Raw genomic sequence first — 24,914 nt, 5'->3', positions numbered from 1 at the left:
AGACAGAAATAGTGATTCCTATTTTAGAAAGTTTTCTAATAACAAAGGAAAGCCTTGATTAACTAGACAACTAAGTGAACCAGAATACACTCTATGGACCTAGCATACACTTTTCCTCTAGTTAGAGCTCAGTAAATGTGTGTTGTCCTAAGGATTAAGGTTGAGGCTGCGCTACTGAAAGATGCTTTCCGTCCTCCTTCAGTCCTGTCTGCCTTCCGTTTGCTCCCTGCTTTTCTTCACCATTCTCGCATGAAAAGAGATCTAGGGTGACAGGAAATGTGATGACTCATCTGCCATCAGACAAAGTCCTTTTGGTTTGTCCTTTTGGTTGGCCTCAGTCTCTGATATCGGAAACCGACGTGTTATGTTTGTGAATGTTTTTATTTTGCAGAAGACACATGGATTGCAGTGGGGCTCTGATGACTGAAAGGTCTGATGCATGTGGCTCTCTGATAGCTCTTTGTTTTCCACAAACCTTTGACTAGAAAAAGAAATCAAAGAGTGTTTTAATCATGCTGACCAGCAAGGGTCAGGGACGCCTTCACTTTGGTTTGTGTCTCTGGTTGTGTATATTCATACCTTTCTTTAAAGGTAGGTTTTGTTTCTGCTTTATCTTGTAGTCTCTTTTTAGTTACATATTTACCCTTCTTTTCTAGTTGTGCTTGATTGAGCAAAGAGATGAAATATTCTACAGGTAAACATGTAGAATGTCTGCATAGGAATTACTGTTGTTACAACTGTTCATCTATTTTTTATTGGTTAGGCTTAATCTGTAAACTGGGATATGGGGGGGCAGGATGGGGAGGACAATGAAACATTGAAAACTCTATTTTATTTTATTTTATTTTCCCAATTAAAATACGGTCATAATAATAATGATGCAGTTTTCTATCCATCTGTGCCTTGGATGTATTCAACTTATTTGTTCATATCTGTATTGAATATTTTCTCAAAACTGATCTCTTTGTTAGCTGATACTATTATTCAGTATATGAGTTCTTCCATTTTATAGGTAATCATCTTTGCTTTGGGAAACATGTTATATTACTATGCTGAAATGTGTTTTAAGAATAAGATCATTTATTTTAAAAGCTAAGACTTAGGGATGGACAGCTGCTGCTCTCCCTGAACAAACCACATTTCCGTGTGCAGTCGGCTCTGCAGGGCACGTGCTCTTTGAGACTCATGAGGGCTTCTCTAAAATGTCTCAAAGGAAAACATGTCTCCAGGTGGGGAAATGGGTAACGGAGATTTTTTAAATTGTTTCTTGTAGAAATATTTCTACCATTATTAATTATAGTGGCAAGAATGCTGCTTTACATTTAAAATTGTTCTTTCCTGCTAAAATGTCAGTGTTTCCAAATGCATTTGTCAAACAACTCGTCTTATTTATTATTATAACACTTGTCCTTTTGTTCATTTTTACCTAATGAGTTTTTCAGTTCCTTTAATTTTTTTTTTCCCTTGCAGGGTATAAATCCCTTTGGGGTAATTGGTAGAATAATATTTCAGGTGTCAAATTTGAAGTCTATAAGAGAAAAATGTAGAGGGGAATGAATTGAATGATGTCAAATGAAGGGAAGTAACCTACTTTTAATGCATTCTTAGAAAAATACAAAGAGATAGGCTTTCAACTAATGTGTAAAATTAAGCAACTAAAAATACTGTTGTTTAAGAACCAATTTCATATTCTTTTAAAAACAGTTTAAGTAATTTTGCCTTAAAAGCCTTGCATGCTCACAAATCTCCAAAATAATTGAATTTCAAAGTTGGTTTTAAAAAGCAGTATGGCTTGATGAAACCTTAATGATCCCACTAGTTGTTTCAGTTTGCTTGTGAAGTTTTCCCAACCAGGCACCTTGCTAGAGAAGAAACAGGTCAGCTGGATCAGTACTTTGACAAGAAAGGGCAGGACTATTCCTTAATTACCGGGTCAGTAAAATTGTGAGCTACATTCAGTGACATAAGCAAAAACTGGAGCTAGTATCTATCTCTCTACATTTGTGGTGGCTTAGATTTTAAAAAGTGCTTTTACTAACATTATTTCCTTTGCTATCTCACTTGTCCTGAAATGTAAGCATTACTGTTTTTATCTTGGACTCTTCACTGCCGTGTCACCCAGTGATGGAAGCTGCCAGAAACGCCCCGCCTGCCAGCATCCTCTCTGCTTCTCTAATTTTTCCCTGTGTTTGGCCATGCAGACTGCGCAGGCTGTGCGTCTGAGGAGAGACTCTTTCACAGACTGTTTTCTCATTATAACCAGTTCATCAGGCCCGTGGAAAATGTTTCTGACCCCATCACGGTGCATTTTGAAGTGGCCATCACGCAGCTGGCCAATGTGGTAAGTGCCTCAAGGAGCCCCGACTCTGGGAGGGTCAGAGCAGTTCCCAAACCTTGCTCCACTTACTGCACGCGGTAAATAGGTAAATGTGGGAATCTGAAAAATACGAATAGACAAAAATCTGCTTGGCTGCTGGCCCTTCGCAGCCGCCCCTGTGTGGGGGAGACACTTTCCCCACTGATGCTACAACGACTCGCATTAAGGCAGGATTGTTTTCTGGCAGTGCTTTGAGAGCCAGTTTATGAAACAAAGAGGTGAAGGGGAAGTGGAAGGGGGAAGACAACGAGAGCTAACTTCACTGTGCACCTGTTATGCCCAGACACCGTCTGCACTGTGGCTGTCTGCTGCATTTGACGGCTGAGCGGCCAGCAGCCCAGTGAGCGGCTTGCCCCGAGCTCATGCAGTTACGGTGGGACTGGATGTGAACCAGCCCTGTTTAACTCCAAAGCTCACACTCTTTTTACTCCATACCAAAAACTGCTTTAAGACTTCTATGTTACATAAGAAAGAAAAAAATCATCTTCTTTGTTATAGGGCTCCATCCAGACCTGAAAAAACAGATGGGAATTTGGAGTTCTTATTTTAATTTATTGCTACCATATTCGAGGGCAAATAGGACTAGAGTCCTTTCTTTTTTTTTTTTTTTTATCCTCACCCGAGGACATTTTTGCACTTATCTTCAGACAGAGTGGGAAGGAGAGAGGGGAGGAGAGAGAGAGAGAGAAACATCGGCGTGAGAGAGACACATCTAGTGGTTGCCACCCACACAACCCCAACCAGGGCCGGGGACAAACTGCAACCGAGGTACGTGCCCTTAGTGGGAACCGAACCCGGGACTCTCTGGTCCACAGGCTGACACTCTAACCACTGAGCCAAACCGGCCAGGGCCTAGAGTCCTTTCTTTTGATTAATCTTTATGCCTTAGTTGCAGGGAAAGGAAGTCGCGGGGATTGGTATTCTAACATAGAGGTGGATTCTGGGCTCCAAGTATGGGACAAGGGAAGGTCTGGCCTGAGGCTCAGGATTTGACCAAACTGGAGGAATAAGCAGGGTCAGGAAGTAAGGGAAGTTTGAAGCACCTCCAGAGAAGGATATTAGAGAGAGTTTCTGAGACAAAGTGAGCAGAAGGAGGAATCCGCTTTCGTATCAGTCCCAGCCATGGATGGGGAAGGGGCCCTCCTTCCTTCTCGACTAGGAACAGTGGTGTCTCTCTAGGTACACCTGGGGAAAGACCTTAATTACAGATGTGAAGCAAGGCCCACCTTGTTTCTTCAACGCATGCTTCCCTGTGGACTAGGCTGACCCTGGCGTGGTCCTCTAGCTTCTGGCCCAGGTGGGAAGTATATATATACCGGATTGAAAGAAAGAAAAAAATAGATGTTAACTCTCACCTAAATGGGCCCACTCATTCTTTTAATAAATTTTTATTTAGTACCTATTCTGACCCCTCTCCTTTTCCCCCCTCCCCCATATAGGTGACCAGCTTAGTACTGGTCACCTATTGGGCTGGGAGCCATATTTGTATGGATTGGGTTCTTATGAATGACAAGCCGAACTGAGTTCCACCTAAAGTCTGTGAGGAAGCCCACCTCAGTGTTCAGCCTCACGTCAAATCTCTGACTGATCGGCCCAGGACCTTTCAGGACATTTTCCTGAAGATGGTGGGTGGTGGACTGCTGAGTAGAGATTTTGACATTGCATTTGGCTACTGTCAGAGATTTAACAACAAACTACAGCTTCAATAAAACACATTTCTTTCTTTCTTATGTAACAGAAACCTAAAGGTTAACAGTTCAGGAGGTGACTCCATAGTGTCAGCAGTTGCCCCACCATGTTCCGTTGCCCAGGTTATGCAGCTCCAGGGGATGTCAGTCACATGGGCTATGATGCTAACAGCATGCACCATACATGGTAACAGTGACCGACGTTCTTTCTCTTTCGATTTCACCATCCTTAGCATGTCCTTTCTTCCTTCAGTGTTGCCTCGTGGTCCAAGACATTAATTCTTCTTTATATGTTTGGTAGAATTCTCCAGGGAAAACTACTCGGACTAGAGATTTCTTTTCTAGGAGCTTTTAAATGATAAATTTATTATTTTTATATCTATAGGTTAAAAATAGATCATCTATTTTATCTTCTTTGAATTTGGATAGTTTGTGGCTTTTGAGGAATTAGTCTTTCTTTTAAGCTGTCAAGGGTATGACTAAGTTGTTGTTAGTACTGTATTCTCTATTCTTTTTTTTTATTTTTTTTTATCCTTACCCGAGGACATTTTTCCATTTTTTGTACAGATAGAGTGGGAGGGAGAAAGAGGAAGAGAGAGAGAGAGAGAGAAACATCGATGTGAAAGGGACACATCGAGTGGCTGCCACCCGCACGACCAACCAGGGCCGGGGACAAACTGCAACCGAGGTACGTGCCCTTAGTGGGAACCGAACCTGGGTCTCTCCGGACCGCAGGCTGACACTCTAACCACTGAGCCAAACCGGCCAGGGCAAGAATCAGCTTTTTTTTTCTTAAAAAAAATTTTTTTTTTAATTTTATTTTTGTTACAGATGTTTCTCCTTTTTTACCCATTGACACCTTTCTCCCCATCCCCCCCGCCTCGTCCCCAGCTTTGTTGTCCATGTCCATTGGTTATGCATACCTGCATATAAATTCTGTGGTTTATCTCTTCCCACCCCCGACCACCTCCTCTTCTGAGGGTTGTCAGTCTGTACCCTACTTTCATCTTTCTGGGTCTACCCTATTCCTCAGACTATTATATTCATTATATTCCATATATAAGTGAGATCATGTGCTTGGCTTGTTTCACTTAGGATACTACTTTCCAGGTCCCTCCATGTGGTCTCAAAGGATAAGAGATCTTTCTTTCTTACCGCTGCATAGTACTCCATTGCGTATATGTACCACTGCTTTTTTATCCATTCATCTACTGATGGACACTTGGGCTGTTTCCAGATCTTAGCTATTGTAAATAGTGCTGCTATGAACATGGGGGTATATATATTCTTTCTGATTGGTGTTTCAGGCTTCTTGGGGTATATTCCTAGAAGTGGGATCACTGGGTCAAATGGAAGTTCAATTTTTAATTTTTTGAGGTAACACCATATTGTTTTCCATAGTGGCTGCACCAGTCTGCATTCCCACCAGCAGTGCACTAGAGTCCCCTTTTCTCTACAACCTCACCAACACTTGTTTGATGATTTGTTGATGGCGGCCATTCTGACAGGTGTGAGGTGATACCTCATTGTTGTTTTAATTTGCATCTCTCTGATGACTAGTGATGTTGAGCATTTCTTCATATGTCTCTTGGCCATTTGTATGTCCTGTTTGGAGAGGTGTCTATTCAGCTCCTCTGCCCATTTTTTAATTGGGTTCTTTGTCTTCCTTTTGTTGAGTTGTATGAGCACTCTCTATATATTGGAAATTAACCCCTTATCTGATGTATCATTGGCAATGATGTTCTCCCATACAGTGAGTTGCCTTTTCATTTTGATGGTTGTTTCTTTTGCTGTGCAGAAGCTTTTTAGTTTGATGTAGTCCCATGTGTTCATTTTTTTCCTTTGTTTCTGTTGCCTTAGGTGATGTATCAGTGAAAATTCTGCTGCGTATGATGTCCAAAATTTTGTTGCCTACATTTTCTTCTAGAATTTTTATGGATTCACGGGTTACATTTAAGTCTTTTATCCATTTTGAGTTTATTTTTGTGTATGGTGTAAGTTGATGGTCTAGTTTCATTTTTTTGCATGTAGCTGTCCAGTTTTCCCAACACTATTTATTAAAGAGGCTGTCTTTACTCCACTGTATGCTCCTGCCTCCTTTGTCAAATATTAATTGAGCATATTGCCTTGGGTCCATTTCTGGGTTCTCTGTTCTGTTCCACTGGTCTATATGCCTGTTCTTGTGTCAGTACCAGGCTGTTTTGATTACAGTCACTTTGTAGTATAACCTGATATCTGGTATTGTGATCCCACCTACTTTGTCCTTCTTTTTCAAAATTGCTGTGGCTATTCGAGGTCTTTTTTGGTTCCATATGAACTTTTGAAGTATTTGTTCTAGTTCTGTGAAATATGTTGTTGGTATTTTGATGGGGATTGCATTGAATGTATAGATTGCTTTGGGTAGTATGGACATTTTAATGATGTTAATTCTTCCAATCCATGAACAAGGTATGTGCTTCCACTTTTTTATATCTTCCTCTATTTCTTTTTTCAATGTCCTGTAGTTTTCTGAGAATAGGTTCTTTTTTTTTTAATTTTTTTTTTTATCCTCACCCGAGGATATTTTTCCATTTTTTGTACAGATAGAGTGGGAGGGAGAGAGAGAGAGAAACATCGACGTGAAGGGACACATCGAGTGGCTGCCACCCGCACGACCAACCAGGGCCGGGGACAAACTGCAACCGAAGTACGTGCCCCCAGCGGGAACCGAACCCGGGTCTCTCCGGACCGCAGGCCGACGCTCTAACCGCTGAGCCAAACTGGCCAGGGCTGAGAATAGGTTCTTTATTTCTTTGGTTAAGTTTATTCCTAGGTATCTTAATTTTTTTGCCACGATGGTAAATGGGATTGTTTTTTTCAGTTTCTCTTTCTGTGAGTTCATCATTGGTGTATAAGAATGCCGTCAAGCCCTGGCCAGTTTGGCTCAGTGGTTAGAGCGTCGGCCTGCGGTCCGGAGAGACCCGGGTTCGGTTCCCGCTAAGGGCACGTACTTCGGTTGCAGTTTGTCCCCGGCCCTGGTTGGTCGTGCGGGTGGCAGCCACTCGATGTGTCCCTTCACGTCGACGTTTCTCTCTCTCTCTCCCTTCCTCTCTCTCCCTCCTACTCTACCTGAACAAAAAATGGAAAAATGTCCTCGGGTGAGGATAAAAAAAAAAAATACTATACATTTTTTTCTCAGCATTGTTTTTTAGCTATTTTCTTCATATTTTGATATGTTTTCATTTTATTCATTTTTATGTATTTAAAAGTTTTTTTTCCTTTGAGATATCCTCTTTGATCCATGCATTATTTAAAAGTGAGTTGTTTAATATTCATGGATTTAGAGGTTTTCCCATGTTTTTATTTTTATTGCTCACCCAAGGATATTTTTCCATTTATCATTAGATAGAGTGGGAGGGAGGGAGAAAGAGAGAGATGGAGAGAAACATCGATGTGATAGAGGCACATTGTCTGGTTGCCTCCCAAGAGACCTGATCAGGGCTGGGGACAAACCGCAACCGAGATATAGGCCCTTGATCAGAATTGAACCTGCAGCTCATTGGTCCATGGGCCAATGCTCTAACCACTATGCAAAACTGGCCAGGGCTTTTCCCATGTCTTTTTTGCTACTGATTTCTATACTTGGTCTTAGCCAAGATGCCGAGAAGCAATTGTTATTGATTTCTAGTTTGATTCCATTATGGTCAGAAAACACACTGCATTATTTCAATTATTTTAAATTTGTTGAGGTTTGTATTATGGCACATGGCATGGGAAAAATGTGTCTGCTGCTGTTTTGAGTAGAGTGTTCTATATACGTCAATTAAGTCTTATGGTTGATTATGTTTTCTGATCTTCTATATTTTTACTGATTTTCTAGTACTGTTGGCTGCTGAGAGGGAGTATTGAAGTCTCCAGCTGTAATTGGGGACTTGTCTGTTTCTTCTTTCAGTTCTATCAGTTTTTATTTAATGTCTTTTGAGACTCTGTTGTTTGATGTGTGTACAGTTAGGATCATTATATCTTCCTGGTGGACTAATCCTTCTATCATTATGTAATGTTCCTCTTTGTCTTTAGTAATTTTTTTTCCTCTTCAGAAGTAAGACTTCAGCCTACTTTTCCAGATATTAATATAACCGTTCTTATTGATGTGCTGAAGGCTATCTGTTCTCATGTGAGGCACCAGAAGTCCCTGTGGACCATATTCATTGTTGTCACTGAGCTGCGGTGAGCTCTGGGGATGGCTCTGTGATGCAGTACAGCCAGGAGTACAGCCAGGATGCACAGTCACCAACTTCCTTCTATAAGGTTCTAGGCCCTCTGTTGCTATCTGAGCTACCAGGCTGGCCTTAGAGCAACAGATATCTCTACATAGAAGTGTGTTTGCTGCTATACAGAATGATTTGACCACAGAGTTGTCTGAGTGGACAATCTTTTTGTGTAGGAATATGTCCACACTTTCCCCCACCCCCACAGATCCAGGACAAAGCCCCTGTTCAGTACTTTTGATGGCCTTGCATATCTGAAATGACAAAGGCCTTATAGAATGTAGTATACTTGGCACTACATTCTCCACAGATCTGGAAGCTAATTCATTTGAAACTATAACTCAAATTCTTTAATGCAGGTGGGGGGGTCATTAATTTATTTTCCCAAGAAAGAGATACGGGGTAATGGTACCAGGAATGTAGAGTGGTATTGTGGGTCTCTGGCGTCCTCTTGCTGGACTGTCTGATGACAGTGCCCACAGCCTTTGGTGTGGTCTGGAATTGGATGTAGAGCAGCACTTGGTCTGGCAAGGTCCATAAAGTTGGTAAACACCTCTGAGGTGTCCATAGCACATGGAGCTTCACCTGGCTGAGGAAGTGTAAGTGGGAAGACAGGGTTAATATTAAGAAAATATAACACCTGATTTTATTTCTCTGAACACAGTGTACTCGTTTTCTGAACATAGTGTACCAATGCACAGAGAGGAAGCAGTCTTCGGAAGATGCTTATGACAAGTTACCTCTGAGACCTTTCTGGATTGCAGAGCTAGTCCATTTTTGATTGACAGTCAATAGATTTATTAACATGGCCTCTGCTGAAATCTGTAGGTCACAAAGTGACCCTCTTATGAGCAGAAGGCACAAACTTTAGGTTTGGGTAATTGTAAAACCATGATCTACTTGACCAATGGATGGTTCATTTCTTTGCTTTCCCTGACCAATAGGAAACCATGAACTTTTTTTTTTTTAATTTAATTTAATTTAATTTTATCCTCACCCGAGGACATTTTTTTATTTTTTATTCAGATAGAGTGGGGAGGGAGAGAGAGAGAGAAAGAAACATCGATGTGAAAGTGACACATCGAGTGGTTGCCACCCGCACAACCCAACCAGGGCCGGGGACAAACTGCAACCAAGGTACATGCCCTTAGCAGGAACCGAACCCGGGTCTCTCTGGACCGGAGGCCGACACTCTAACTGCTGAGCTAAATCGGCCAGGGTGGAAACCATGAACTTTTTTTGACCTTTTAAACTCCTAGAGTTTACCATGATTTGACACAAACCCATTCGTAGAAGGAAACTTGGCAAGGTCTCCAGTTAGAGTTTTTCAGGGGAGTTGGAGAACTGCAGAGCAGCTCAGTGAACCAGAGCAAGCTGGTGTCTGAGGTCTGGCCACAGCTATTGCAGCCACAGTTGAGCTCATTTACTCTGGAGGGTGCTCGTGTGCCTTGGGAAGCAAGGATGGGAAGTTTTGGAAACCTACTGGGTAACCATCATTAAACCTTAAGCTGTTGTGTTGCGAGGCTGCTAAGGCTCTGGATGTGTCTTCAGTAGCTTTTCCACTGAGATTTGGTGGCTGCTTATGAATACATTATATTTGGAATATCAGCCTGCAAAGCTTTTCTTCCAGATAACCCCATGATTCTCTTCAGGTCATTTAGATCCCTGCTTAAACTGCTTTCTCAGAGAAGCCTTCTTAGTTCATCCTGCCTAAAACAGATGTGTGTTCACATGTGTGTGTGTGCATGCATGTGTATGTCTGCACACATACACACACTACTCCATCCATTTTTATTTTTCTTCGTAAGACCTATCACTATCTTACAATGTATTATATATCTATTATTGATTTTCTATCTCCCCAACTAACAGCTAAGACACATGAAGGTGAGGATTTTTTCCATCTTGTTTACTTCTGTAGTCATAGCATTTATAGAGCACAGAGTAGGTACTCAATAAATATTTGTGTAATGAATGATTGAAACCATCAGCAATGGCTTGGGTGGGAGTGGCAGGTTCCAACTGGAAAACTTCATGGTGAGCCGAAACTGACATTTCAAGGGACAATCGGCCTCCAGGCTCAGAGCCGGTAGAGTGCCGAAGCACTATTGAGGAAGGGAGGTGTTTAGGAAATGAAGAAGAAGACCACAAAAACAATGAACCAGGTACAGATACCTATCATCATTTGTGGTATTTTCCCTCCCTCCTTCCCACATTCGCTCTTCTCTCCCTCTTTCCTTTCATGGGCTCAGAAACCTTTACGGGCTACGCTGATCAGAAAGCCTTCGCAGAAGTGGTGAGGCTTAAATCACATATGAAAGACAGTCTTTAAGCCACATGTTCTTTCGAAGTCAACAGGGTTGTGACCTGATGTGGAATATCATATATCTGGTTGCTTTTTATAAGTTGCCTTTTCAGTCTTCTTTGTTTCCCTCTATTAGCATTAATAACTCAGATTTGGCTCTTTTTTGTAGTAATTCTTGTTCTAAGATCTACCTCTATTAGCAATACATTTGAGGCTAAAAATATTGTTTCTTCTTCCCAGGATGAAGTAAACCAGATCATGGAAACCAATCTGTGGCTACGTCATGTATGTGTCTACATCACATGTCTTCTTTGACCTGTGTTACACATGTGTCAGCCTAACAATACCTAATGGATAAAATCCACTAGTATTCCCTCTTTCCATCTCCAGCTTATGATAGAGCATAAAATATTATCTATCCTCAAAGCCTAAACTTTAGCTCTGGTAGCAGCTGGCTTGATGAAGCTCCACAGGTGCAGAAAAATAGTGACAGAGTTATCTGAAACACGGGGACCCTGTCCTTCTGGTTTCTGCTCTCAACTCTTCTGTTTTTATCTGTAACTTGAGCTTCAGAGCCAGGTGTCTGCCCACTATTTGATCCTGATCAACTAATCCTGGAGAAGTCAGTAGCTGAGCATGGGAGAATGTGGGTTAAAGTCGCACCAGCTGGTTTGATGTTATATCATTTTCCTTTTTTCTTGTCTTAATATTTTTAAAAAAATTATTTTTATTAATTTATTTTTGTTACAGATGTTTCTCCTTTTTCCCCCGTTGACACCCTCCTCCCAACCCCTCCTCCCAGCCCTGTTCCCCAGCTTTGTTGTCTATGTTCATTGGTTACACATACATGCATAGTTCTGTAGTTTATTTATCTCCCTCCCTCATCCCCTCTTCTGAGGTTTGTCAGTCTGTACCCTATGTCTATGTCTCTGGGTTTATTTCATTCATCAGTTTGTTTTGTTCATTATATTCCACAAATAAGTGAGATCATGTGATATTTGTCTTTCTCTGCTTGGCTTGTTTCACTTAGCATAATACTCTCCAGGTCCCTCCAGGTCTTAATCTTTTACTCAGATTTTGTACAAACTCATCATCGTACACTTGAATAACATTTTTAGTATTAGAAATGAGTTGTACTCCAATGTGAATATAGTCCATGGAACACAGAAATTGAGCCTATAACCTTGACCAGATAATTGATAATCAATAGGTAACTATCTAATAGCTATTAGATAATTTATATTTTCTCAAATCAGCTCAGCTAACTATCCCCCTATTCCCATGAATTTAGTACTCCAACTTTTGATAGAACCCAATGTACTCTTTAATTAAGAACAAACGTAGAATTAACATTGGAAGACATTTGTTAAGAAATTTTTTTAAAGCTGACTTCTACTTCCTTTAGATCTGGAATGATTATAAATTACGCTGGGACCCATTGGAATTTGATGGCATTGAGACTATTCGTGTTCCTGCAGATAAGATCTGGAAGCCTGACATTGTTCTCTATAACAAGTATGGGAGTCTGACAGCAGTAGTCTCTTTCCAAAGTTGCCTTTGGTACATGCTGATCCATAGCAAAGGGGATGTAACTAATGGTGTCTGATTACCTTGCAGTGCTGTTGGTGACTTCCAAGTTGAAGGCAAGACAAAAGCTCTTCTAAAATATGATGGCATGATAACCTGGACCCCACCAGCTATTTTTAAGAGTTCCTGTCCTATGGATATCACTTTTTTCCCTTTTGATCATCAGAATTGTTCCCTGAAATTTGGTTCCTGGACATATGACAAAGCTGAAATTGATCTTCTAATCATTGGCTCTAAAGTGGATATGAATGATTTTTGGGAAAATAGTGAATGGGAAATTGTTGATGCTTCTGGCTATAAGCATGACATAAAATACAACTGTTGCGAAGAGATATACACAGATATAACCTATTCTTTTTACATTAGAAGACTGCCGATGTTTTACACTATTAATCTGATTATCCCCTGTCTCTTTATTTCATTTCTCACCGTGTTGGTCTTTTACCTTCCTTCTGACTGTGGTGAAAAAGTGACACTTTGCATTTCAGTTCTGCTTTCTCTGACTGTGTTTTTGCTGGTAATCACAGAAACCATCCCGTCCACGTCTCTTGTGATCCCACTGGTGGGTGAGTACCTACTGTTCACCATGATCTTTGTCACCTTGTCCATCGCGGTGACTGTGTTTGTGTTGAACATACACTATCGCACCCCAACAACACACACCATGCCTAAGTGGGTGAAAATGGTTTTCCTCCAGCTGTTACCCCAGATCCTGATGATGAAGAGACCTCTGGACAAGATGAAAAAGACAAATTCTGATAAAAAACCTAAAAGCATGTCCAGCAGGCCTACCAAAGTGAAGTGTGATAGTCGCAGGGAACCCAGACTTCTTAAAGAAGGCTGCCACTGCCATAAATCACACCAGCGTGCCACCAGCAAGAGAAGATTAAGTCATCGGCCTTTACAATGGATGACGGAAAATTCGGAGCACTCACCTGAAGTTGAAGATGTGATTAATAGCGTTCAATTCATAGCAGAAAACATGAAGAACCAAAATAAAACAAAAGAGGTAAATGCATGTCTTCTCTACCCTGTCCACCTGCAGCAGGCCTAGAGGCACCTTATGGACAGGGTCAGATCTTCAGAGTGAGTTCAATTTACAAGAGGGTCAGGCAGCATTACTCTAAGACCCAGTTCTGTTATCACGCAGTTATGGGTGGACTGACCTGGGATCAGGTAAGCCCAGAGCAAATCTCCACTTCCAGCAACGTTAACTCAAGTGAAATCTGGTTAAAATAAACATTCAGGGCCACCTTGGTTGATAAAACCAAGAGCTCCTCCACTAGAAACAGTGGCAGAAAAGGGGTGGAGAGGGGAAAGCTGCCCACGGAGGGGAAGGAGGAATGATGTGGAGCAGATTGCAATCTGAGGGCGGAGGGAGGAAGGTGGAATAACTCCTCCTCAGCTCCAATCCTGCTGTTCTACTTCAGAGGGATGTAGGTGCTAATTGAATGAGCCTCAGGGCTACTTTTAGCACCAACATATTCTGTTCCTGCTGCCCAGAGTCTATAGTAGCATGGGTCTCCTCCATCCTCCAAAGGGAGAACTCAAGAAAATCACACCAACTTTTCATACCATGAGGATGACTAGCTGAGGGCATCTGAAAACCCATGCCGGGTGTCTGGTTTTGACCTCATACTGCAGTTGCTGGCATCTGTATCTCCTAGTGAAAGGATATCTCAGGACCTAAAATCTTGTCTTCCCTGTTGGTACAGGGCAAGATACTGTGACTTCATGTCACTCAGATGGGGAGTGGGGGTGCCTCACAGGACAAATGAGCCCGGAACTCCCCTTCATGGTGACACCTTCATAAAATCTAGGAGAGAGTTGCTGTTGACTTAATCACCACCAGGTAGGGCTCTCAAGACACCGATAGGGAGATTTTGGCAGAAGTTAGGAGGTCAAAAACTGGAAGGAATTTAGAAATACAACGGTCTCTCCATAATCAGCATGACTTTGAGGTTTAGAGGGCTTCCTGTTCCTAATAAGGGGGTCCTCCATCATGCCACATGCCCTACAATCCCTGCCTCAAACCTATTTCCCAGACTTGCTAAGGGGTCAGCTACCCACTGGTGCCTGTGACACGAACTGCACTTTCTAAGCAGCTATTTCTTGGGGGTGCTTCTTGCAGTCAGGAAAGGTCCTTTGTGACCTATGGAATCCTGGCTTATTGAGACCTTCTGCATACACTGGAGCCAGCTGCACAAGGCACGAACGGGGAACGTGTATCCACCCTCTTCAGACAAAACAAAAGCTCTTCTCTGTACTCCATAGGAGACATGGGTTAACCAAAATAATACCAACATTTGCTTTAAAAATTGCCGAGAGCATCTTCTTTGAAAAGGAAGTCTTATTTATGAGACAGCACCTGGCTTTGACTGATTTGACTTTTTGTTTGGTTTTCAGGTAGAAGATGACTGGAAATATGTGGCCATGGTGGTGGACAGAGTATTTCTTTGGATATTTATAATCGTCTGTGTGTTTGGAACTGCAGGACTATTTCTACAGCCACTACTGGGGAACACAGGAAAATCTTAAGGATTTTATCTAGTGAAATTTACAGATGGTGTATTCGTTCTGTGTTCCCTACCATAAAGAAAGGGACATAAAGCTTCCCATCTACTGAAGTTGATGACTAGATGGAAAAAGAGGAATTGAATGAAAATTAGGAGTCTGGATGCCTTCCTTTGTAGCACAGAGGAATGCTTGAGATTTGCTACAACGCTAGAGCCCAGAGCTGGCAGCCCCCACAGGCTTCTCTTGTCTGGACATGTTCAGCTCCCAGGAGCATAATAACCATAATACAGCAAACCATGTAATCAACATCAAACCACACTAAAAAGGAGTTCTGTTGTCCCTCCAGAATCTGCTGCTGATCAGTAGAAGGACACATGCCAGACACGAAATTCTAGAACATGGACCTAGCTGACCTTTGCAATGCTCATGAACTGTTGTAGGCTTGCTTTCTTGTACATGTCTCCATGATGTAGCTCACACCCAGCATTATTTGATACATTAATTGGCAAAAAGTAAGCACAGGTAGTTGGAGTCAATCTCAGCAGGCTATGCTTAAGTAGCATTCATCTGGCAAGAAACTTGAGTGTTGTTAACCCAGCACTGTGCTAGGCATTGCCAAAGTAACAGAAATAGGTTGTCCTCAAGTAGTTGCAGCTTTTTAGGGAAAGTCATAAACACAAAGATGTCCAGGACCTCATGTCACCTGGGGAATGTAACTAGAGCAATCAAAATAGTAGAACATGGTGTTGTGTGGCCAGGCAAACCCAACGCGACCTTTGTTGTTCTTTCTTGTTGACAATTTCCATTTGTTCATTAGAGCTGAGACTAAAAGTAAAATAATTTCCTCTATCAGAAAGTGTGATCTTGTACCTTTTGGAACAATTTCTCTTCTGAGAGGGAGCCCTTTGGAAATTCTGTTTTATTCCACTCGAATTTATTATCTTCTTATTTGCTGTGTAAACATTATCCTAACAATTTATTAAAGCAGCAAAAAATAAATCTTCTCTAACAAAGGAACTACTTTTATTTTTGCCTTTTCCCTTCTAGTTCTTGCCTATATGCACATATAATTTTTTACACTTCAATTTTACCTTGCAATTTTGTATTTTTCTGGTTTCTCAAAACATCATATTAGCACATTTCTCCATGATGATACATGGTCTTGACATATAATTTTTAAGATTGCATAATCTCTGTTGTGTTGATTCACCATGACTTCTAGTACCTTATGTTAATTCTTCCTTGTCTCTTTCATACTGGAGCAGGAGGTACTGTGTGGTATGCCCGGCAGAGGCCTTGGATTTGAATTACTCTGTTCTAAAGTATTTTTACTCCCTCTCATATTTGTGATTGAAGTACCTGTATTTTATCTTTCTGTCTTTACATTGGATTGCTGTTACTTGATACATTTTTTTGTTTTACTATCAAACCAATTCAATATTTAATTTTATTTTAAAAAGTTTTAATGGTGGTAAAATACATAAAGCATACATTTATCATCTTAACTATTTTTAAGTTTACAGTTCAGTAGTATTAAAAACATTCACATTATTGTGCAACCATCATCACCTTTCATCCACAGAACCCTTTCATCTCGTGAAATTGGAACTGCTCTCATTAAGCAACAGCTCTGCATGCTTCCCTCCACCCGGCACTGGCAACCACCTTGCCACTTTGTCTCTACTAATTTGACTACTTTAGGTATCTTATGTAAGTGGATTAATACAGCATTTCTCTTTTTATAATTGGCACACTTCACTTAGCATAATGTCTTCAAGTTGCAGCATGTCAAAGTGTATTTGCTTTTTAAGGCTGAATAATATTCCAGTGTGTGTGTGTGTGTGTGTGTGTGTGTGTACAATGTTTTATTTATTCATTCATTTGTCAATGGCCACTTAGGTTAAGTTGGTTCCACCTTTTGGCTTTTGTGAATAATGCTGCTATGACCACAAGTGTACAAATAACTCTTTGAGTCCTTGCTTTCAATTCTTTTGAATATATACCTAGAGGTGGAATTGCTGGGTATTATTGTAATTCTACTTTAAATTTTTTAAGAAATGCCATATTGTTTTCCACAGTGACTGTACCATTTTATTTTATTTTATTATTTTTTATCCTCACCCAAGGACATTTTTCCATTTTTTGTTCAGATAGAATGGGAGGGAGAGAGAGAGAGAAGCATCGGCATGAAAGGGACACATCGAGTGATTGCCACCTGCACAACCCAACGAGGGCCAGAGACTGTACCATTTTATATTCCCACTCACAATGCACAAGGATTCCATGTTCTTCTTATCCTTACCAACACTGTTGAACAAATTCCACCATGTTAGTCAGGGCAAAGTCGGGTGGAGGGAGGTGCAAGAGGTGGGAGAAGGAAGGTGTAGACTTTGAGAACCTGGAGGCACCATCTGAGGGCCTAGAGAGCATATACTTAGGATGTTTTTACCCAGCCCAACCTTCCCCAAGGTCTAGGGTGTGCCTCTTGTGTGTAGTGGGCAGTAAGGATAGGAACACAATATCTGAACATGGTCTCTTGTCCATCCCCCCTCTTGACTTTGGAACTATCATGTGAATCCTGCAGCAGAACCAGCCACTCTGAACTGGAGATGCTCTTATACCCCTTTTACATACATGCACACATGTGCACACACATACACACCTACACACTAATTCCAGTTGGTGTTTGGAAAAGTCTAAAAGGGCAGTTTTGGTTGTCACAATGACTGGGGATGCTATGTAGGGCCTGGGGGTAGGGATGCTAAACATCCTGTAATTTGTGGAAAAGACCAATGTAGGAATTTCTCTATCAAACTGCCCATAAGCCACCTTGTGAAAAATTAGAACATTTTTGAAGGTATTAGTAGGGAGTGCAGGCCTGTGAAGGCATATGCTTAGCAGGCTTTTTGAAGGGCAACCACACACCCTCACCGGGTACTTCTTGGTGGCAGGAGCATCCGTCCTGCTGGAGAAATGGTAAGGCTGATTCTTCCCTACTCTTTAGTCTTCTTAGGGTAGAATAGAGGACCTTCATCTATAATAGGTATGTTCAGAAGGCTGCCTAAATTAATCTTCACAACTTACAATCTTCTTTCTATGATCTCCCTTTGGATGATGCAATTCTTCTGCCTGCTTGGATCTCCTCTTGTTGCCCAAAGCTGGAGCCATCTCTGAGCCTTCAGGGCCATGTCTGTCCACCACAACAGGCCAGGTTGCCTCGCCCCACAGAGCTTAGTCTGCCTGGAGGGGTGACAATGGACATCTGTGGATATACTGCTGCTCTTGGCTACTTTTCCCAAACCTGAGATTGCCCATGAACCAAAGAAAGCATGTTCCTTTTACTTTCACTATTATTTTATTGACATGCTGAACAGAAAGTCTTAATACAAAGAAGGAACATATGTCAGGTTAAACATAAATGATAGTCACCATGGCTATTCATTAAATGAATTCACTTTAATACATAATAGCAGGTGCTTCCAAGAAAGAATTATGACACAACCAGAAAGGTCTCTCCCAGGATAAATATATTACTCTGAAAATTACAGTGTTCTCATGTAGTGGGTTAGAGACCGCCTCTAAAAGGCCTAAGGTAAGAGTCTTTATAACAGCTGTGTGTGATGAACACAGGCTATACCACAGAATAGGCGGAGAAATCAGGCTGTCGTCATCTTAACCCAGGGTTTAGTCTTAACACGAATGATTAGAAAACCAGATAGTATGTCTCCTTGTACAGTAAAACGTAAACTGCGCATCATTGTCTATGATGTACAGTGTCAAAAATAGTCAACCAGAATTTTACTTATGACTTCCAATTTGCAGGAAATACTGGAGACTGAGGAACAAGTTAAAAGACACTGGAAACCAACAACCAGACAAATCCAAAACATGAGTCATTCTTGGGGAAACTGATCTAGTCCTTTCAGCAAGTCAGTGGCAAGAAAGAAATTAAAATAGATATAAGAGGCATAACACTATGAGTTAAATCCTATTTTAGACAAGTTAGCTATAAATTTAGGCTGTTCTTGAGATAGGTAAACTTAAATATGAAATAATTAATTTTTCTAAGTATGATAATAATATCTTAAACACTTCTTTTTTTATTCCTCAAAGTTTTATTTGATTATTTTTATTTATTTATTTTTATCTTTACTGTTGAAAGTATAACAGACATTCTTCCCTTTTTCCCCCCCTGGGCCCCCTCCTCCCTGTTCCCACCCAATGTTTCTTTAAGGTACATACTGAAAATCATGCACAACACACACACACACACACACACACACACACACACACACACAGAGCTGGAAATATTGGGGGGCTGTGCAAGAGTACAAGTTTGTCTTTATTTTAGATGAATAACCCAATCTAAACTTGCTGGTACAGGTTTAATTAATCAACAAATATGAATTAAGCCTTGACCATGTATACAGCTCTATTAGATGTTGGTGGGAATATTACGGAAAGGTATGCTATGATATAGCTAAGGCAATAAAATTTACTTAATAAAATAATAGAGAACAATTACGTTCTAAACCATATAGCAGAGACCGAGAACACCACGGGCTTTCAGAGACTGGGAGACCATGTGTTCTGTGAAGCCTTCACGAGAAGGTGGAGTGGTAGCAAACATCTGAGGAATAAAAACAATTAGGACAGCTCTCTGTGTGCCCACACATGTGTGTGCCTGCACGTGTGTGCCTCAGCCTGTGTCCATGTGCATGTGTCTGCTCATGTGTGTGTGCATGTGTGTGCCCATACATGTGTCTGTTCCACATGCTCACATGTGTAATAGGGAGTTGTATGGGTCTTGCTGCGTCCACTTGTTGGAATTAGCTGGCAAAATTGCTCACAGAAGATTTTCCTCGCTATACATTTGAAATAAACATTTTTTTGCTTTAGAGTTCTCTTTTGTGGTTACTTTGTTAGGGTTATTGTGATCCATAAATATTTATCCTTTTCCATATTTAAAACTGGTATTCTCTCTCAGTTTAGCTGCAGCCAGGCATAAGCTGCACGCCTGTGTATAAATGTTTGACCTTTGCTGTACTCGCGCCTGGTCAGAAAGAGACTGGGCAAAGTGTTTCATGTGGTATTTTTCAAAACTTAAGACTGAATTCTAATCAAAATGTATTGTAATCTAATCAAGATTAGTATTGTAATTTATCTAGCAAACTAATGAGTTAAATAAAGTTAAGTAATGAGTTAAAGTCAATAGTGTTCAATAGGAAGAACAGTGATTTGCCCTTTGGTTTCACAATTCCGTCAGGGATTTTTTTTCTTTTTTATCCTCACCTGAGGATATTTTTCCATTTTTTGTACAGATAGAGTGGGAGGGAGAGAGAGGAAGGGAGAGAGAGAAAGAAACATCGATGTGAAGGGACACATCGAGTGGCTGCCACCTGCACGACCAACCAGGGCCGGGGACAAACTGCAACCGAAGTATGTGCCCTTAGCGGGAACCGAACCCGGGTCTCTCCGGACCGCAGGCCGACGCTCTAACCGCTGAGCCAAACTGGCCAGGGCCCGTCAGGGATTTCTGGCCTTGGATCCTTGATTTCATCACAATGTATCCCTGCAGATCCTGTCCTAAAGTAGTGACAAAGCAGATCACATTTCCCAAAGGAACAAAGTTATAATCAGAAGTTATGCGGTTTAAAAATTGTGAAAGCTCCAGAGTGGAAAAGGGTGTCATAGGTGAAGAGTCATAACCTCTTATTGACCAGAGAGGACAAATGACTCACCTAAGGTCCCACAGCTCACAGCTGGGAAATGGCTGGTCTAGAACTCAAGAGTCCTTGAGCCCTGGTTTCTACTTCACCATGTTGCCTCCCTTTTAAAAATCCAATAAAATGTGCAGAAAAGTAATGGATGTATAGATCATACAAGGAGCCCCAATATCCATAATGTGTGCATATAACACAACAAAATACAGTTCTGTGGTACAAAATTTTCTATCTATTGAAAACGAACACATTTACCATATTAAATATTACCTAAACATTTAAAATATATAAACGTGAAATATTTTTTAGAAATTAGAAGTGTTATTTAGGGTGATTTGAATGGCATGAATCTCTCTAACCTGCAGTTTAGGCTTTTTGAAAAAATTCTATTATTTTTTTCGCTATAGTTCTTTTTGTTCTAAGAATAGAGCAGTTCTCAGAACTTTGTAGACCTATTAAAGGGAGCCATACAAGACAGGGAGGGTAATTAAAAGAACAATTTCCAGGAGGAGGGATCAAGGGCATAAAAAGAGAAAGATTACGTATAAAAAGGAGAAGGGCTAGTTGTTCTGAACAGGACGGAGCTCTGACTAGAAGCAGGAAAAGCTTTCGGAGACAATTGCAAATGTCGGGGAGACTGTAACCAGCCAGGGGTGAAGAACCCTGTTAGAGTGGATGCGGTCCTCCTGCCAAGTCTAACATATGTGATCATTAACTTCCAGACATGCCTCACTTTATTTTTGGTCAATAAATTAGCATTTGTATTCCTAACAGAATCATCTTTCCAGTCCCCATCCCTGTGCCACATCCACCAGTCTGCAAAGTCAAGATTATTCAGAGCCCTTAAAATAGATTCACACTCTTTTCATGGTGTGGTGCCACCTTTGGTCTTCAGTATTCTAGTTGCCGTGTACAGTTAATTGGGCATGTCTATAGGGAATGGGGTTTTTAAAAGATTTCCAGTAAAAAATGGCTGGCTGATGTGTTTCCTTCTTTTTTTTCCTCCTCCAAGTCCTATTGATATTTCAGAAGAAATGTAAAATGAAAATAAATCTGTTACAACACTGGAAAGTTGACTGGCATACCTTCATAGACCAGATAGGTGGGGAATGGCTGGAATATGTAGGACAGATGTGATCAGAGATTTATGGTAAAACCTAACACAGCAGTGGAATTGTGGTACCATGCAGGAAATATGGGACCACCAAAGAGATTACATTTTTAAGAAAAATCTCTACAATAATCCTACCATAATATAAGGGGAGACTTAAAGAGGAAGTGTTGCCCTGGCCGGTTTGGCACAGCGGTTAGAGCGTCGGCCTGCGGTCCTGAGAGACCCGGGTTCGGTTCCCGCTAAGGGCATGTACCTCGGTTGCAGTTTGTCCCCGGCCCTGGTCGGTTGTGCGGGTGGCAGCCACTCGATGTGTTCCTTTCACATCGATGTTTCTCTCTCTCTCTCCCTCCCACTCTACCTGAACAAAAAAAAAAAAAAAAGAGGAAGTGTAATTATCAATAATCAATTGAATGGCCTAGGACAGCTGCAGAAGTTCTCTACTTTATAGTGGCCTAGTCATCTGTCCCCATGACTGTGGGCATTCTGACACATGGGAAACCAGAGTGGGCACTGGAGTCAGGGAGGTAAGCCTACTATGAAGGCAGGAGCATCACTGAATAGGAAAGATGTACTGCTCACACACCCTAAAAAAATGCTTTCTTGGACACAGACAGTAAAGTAAATTGACTGGAGCCAGGTTTCTTGTTTAAAAATGGTTTCACTGTTGAATAAATAAACAATATTTAAAAAAAATCAACAAACATGTAAGTAACATGACCACAAAAAGTAGAATTAACCTCTGAAGAAAAATAGTTAATGCAAACAGAAGAAGACTTTAAAGTAACTATAATTAGTATTTCCCAAAATATTCCAGAGGATGTTAACAGCCAAAAAGACAACTTAGAAATCAAATACATGATTCAACCACAAACAAAATCCCACCTCAGTAGATGGGTTGACTAGAAGACCAGATGATGGCTGAGGAACAAGTTAGTTAGCTATAACATTAAGCTGACAATGTAAAGAATTACAGAAATAAAATGTATGAGAGAGAAGTTAATAAATATGAAAGACAGAACCAGGAGTATCAAGATCTCTTCATTAGAAATTTGAAAAAGAAAGGAGAGTGAGAATGCAGGCCAGGAAATAATAAAAAAAAAATAAGAGAAGAGCTCTGGCCAGGTAGCTCAGTTGGTTAAAGCATCGTCCCAACATGCCAAGGCTGTGGGTTCAATCCCCAGTCGGGGCACAAACAAGAATCAACCAATGAATGCATAAGTAAGTGGAACAACAAATTGATCTAAAATCAATAAATAAAAAATTAAAAAGAAATAAGAGAAGAAAATTTGCATGAATTGGAGAAAGACATCAGTAAACAAGTGCCAAGACAAGAGAAAAGAGAGAAAGAGAAAGAGAGGAAGTTCTATACTTAGACACTTATACCATACACCACACAGGTGGTATTTCTAAAGTCCAAAGATAAAGAGAAAAGCCCAAGAGTTTCAGGGAGGAAGAAAACAGGAATCTAACAGAAATAAGAAATAAGAATCAACCCTCATCATACTTCTCATCCACATCTATAACATTGGATAAAAAACAGTGGTGACGCAAGAAATGAATAAAACAATTAATGTGTTTATAATGTGGTACAAACAAAATGAATTGTAAATAAACTAATCTGAAGAAAGAGATACATAAAAAAGTAATAATTTGGAACTAAAAATAAGGATGACTTTGACAAAATAAAAAAGTGATAAGTGATTAAGTGGAAGTGAAGGTACTAAAGAAATTGTTTTGTCTACAGAATGGTATTAATTCTCAGCACTGAATAAAAACAGTTTGAATATGTTTATTAATAAATTATAGAAATGAATGCATAACTTTTAAGTCATTAGAGAAGAAGAAGAAACTGACAAATTCAGTCAAGGCTGAAAAAGAGCAGAAAAAGAAAAGAACAAGAAAGCATTAAACAGCAAACACAAAACAGAACATAATAAATAAGACTAAACATGTTGTGGTAACAACATGCGTGACAGGGTTAAACCCTTAAATTGGGTTTTAAAAAGTCCCAGACACAAACTGTTTTTAAGAAACATGCCCCAAACAAAATAATCCAGAGAGGGATTTGGACTTAGAACTGGAAAAGGAGAAAAACTGCTTCAAGCTAAAATCCAGGATTTGGCAGCAGCAATTTTGGAGAGCAAAAAGCATCTGAACACACTCACCCTGATGAGTCTTAGACAGGGAGTTGGGGGTGGTGGTGGCGAAGTGCACCCAGAAGGGCAGGGGCACACATGGAAACATAATGGAAAACACCTTGGCATTTATTTATTTTGATTACACACCAAAAACAAAAGCAACAATAGAAACAAACAAGTGGAACTACATCAAACTAAAAAGCTTCTGTACAGCAAAGAAAACTATCAGCAGTATAAAAGAGGAACCTATGAAATAAGAGAAAAGACTTGCAAATTATATATCCAATAAGAGGTTGATATAAAAAATATACGAGGAACTCATACAACTCAATAGCAAAAAGACAAATAACCCAACTTAAAAATGGGCAAGAGACCTGAATAGATATGTTTCCAAAGAAAACATGCACATGACCAACAGGTATATGAAAACATGCTCAACATCAGGGAAATGCAAATCAAACTGCAATGAGATACTATTTCACACCTGTTAGAATGGCTGTCATAAGAAAGACAAGAGATTACAAATGATGGAGATGTGTGGAGAGAGCCCTTGTGCACTGTTGGTGGGAATGTAAGTTGGTACAGTTACTATAGAGGTTCCTGAAGAATTTAAAATAGAATTTAAACAAAACTTCCATATGATCCAGCAATTGTACTTCTAGGTATATCCAAAGGAAACACAATGATCTTCTTGAACAGATATCTGCACTCCCATGTTCATTGCAGCATCATTCACAATAGCTAACATATAGAAACAACTTAAGTGTCTTTTGATGGATGGATAAATACAGAAAATGTGGCATATATATGTATGTGCACAGTGGAATATAATTCAGCCTTAAAAAGAAGGAAATCCTGTCATTTGCAACAATACAGATGAACCCACACGGCATCAGGTTGAGATAAATTAGAGATCACTTATATGTGCACACACACACACACACACACACACATGCCAAAGAAGTCGAACTCAGAAAACAGAGAGTGAAAAAATGTTTGCCAGTTTTGTGCAGGAAAGGGAAATTAGGAGATGTTAGCAAAAGGGTACAAACTTTCAGTCATAGGATGAATGAAGTCTGAAGATCTAATGTAAAACATGGTGACTGTAGTTGATAGCACTGTATGGTGTAGTTGAAGTTTGCTAAGAGAGTGTAAATTACCTGTTCTCACCAAAAAAAGAGAAGGAAGGAAGGAAGGAAGGAAGGAAGGAAGGAAGGA

General features: G+C 40.5%; 1 protein-coding gene across 2 annotated transcripts; it reads left to right on the top strand.

The window, feature by feature from the left end:
* Positions 1-201: 201 nt before the first annotated feature.
* Positions 202-15,701, top strand: CHRNA6 (cholinergic receptor nicotinic alpha 6 subunit). Of its 2 annotated transcripts, none has more exons than XM_036249926.1 (6): positions 202-591; positions 2,202-2,341; positions 10,858-10,902; positions 12,023-12,132; positions 12,235-13,213; positions 14,611-15,701. In XM_036249926.1, the coding sequence occupies exons 1-6, from the start codon at positions 513-515 to the stop codon at positions 14,740-14,742; spliced, it is 1,485 nt and encodes a 494-aa protein (XP_036105819.1). In that variant the 5' UTR covers positions 202-512; the 3' UTR covers positions 14,743-15,701. The 2 variants fall into 2 exon arrangements, with proteins under 2 accessions (XP_036105819.1, XP_036105820.1); XM_036249927.1 differs by having other exon boundaries at positions 527-591; positions 2,264-2,341.
* Positions 15,702-24,914: the final 9,213 nt, after the last annotated feature.

The sequence above is a fragment of the Molossus molossus genome, unplaced genomic scaffold (assembly GCF_014108415.1).
Source record: "Molossus molossus isolate mMolMol1 unplaced genomic scaffold, mMolMol1.p scaffold_m16_p_9, whole genome shotgun sequence".
In the NCBI taxonomy this organism is placed as follows: Eukaryota; Metazoa; Chordata; class Mammalia; order Chiroptera; family Molossidae; genus Molossus; species Molossus molossus.
The sequence above is the reverse complement of the archived record's forward strand: the minus strand, read 5'-3'. Positions and strand labels throughout refer to the sequence as shown.

Coding starts and splice junctions, on each gene's coding strand:
- CHRNA6 (XM_036249926.1), top strand. CDS start 513: ATGCTGACCAGCAAGGGTCAGGGACGCCTTCACTTTGGTTTGTGTCTC. Junction 2,342..10,857: donor TCACGCAGCTGGCCAATGTG/GTAAGTGCCTCA, acceptor TCTTCTTCCCAG/GATGAAGTAAACCAGATCAT. Junction 12,133..12,234: donor GACATTGTTCTCTATAACAA/GTATGGGAGTCT, acceptor ATTACCTTGCAG/TGCTGTTGGTGACTTCCAAG.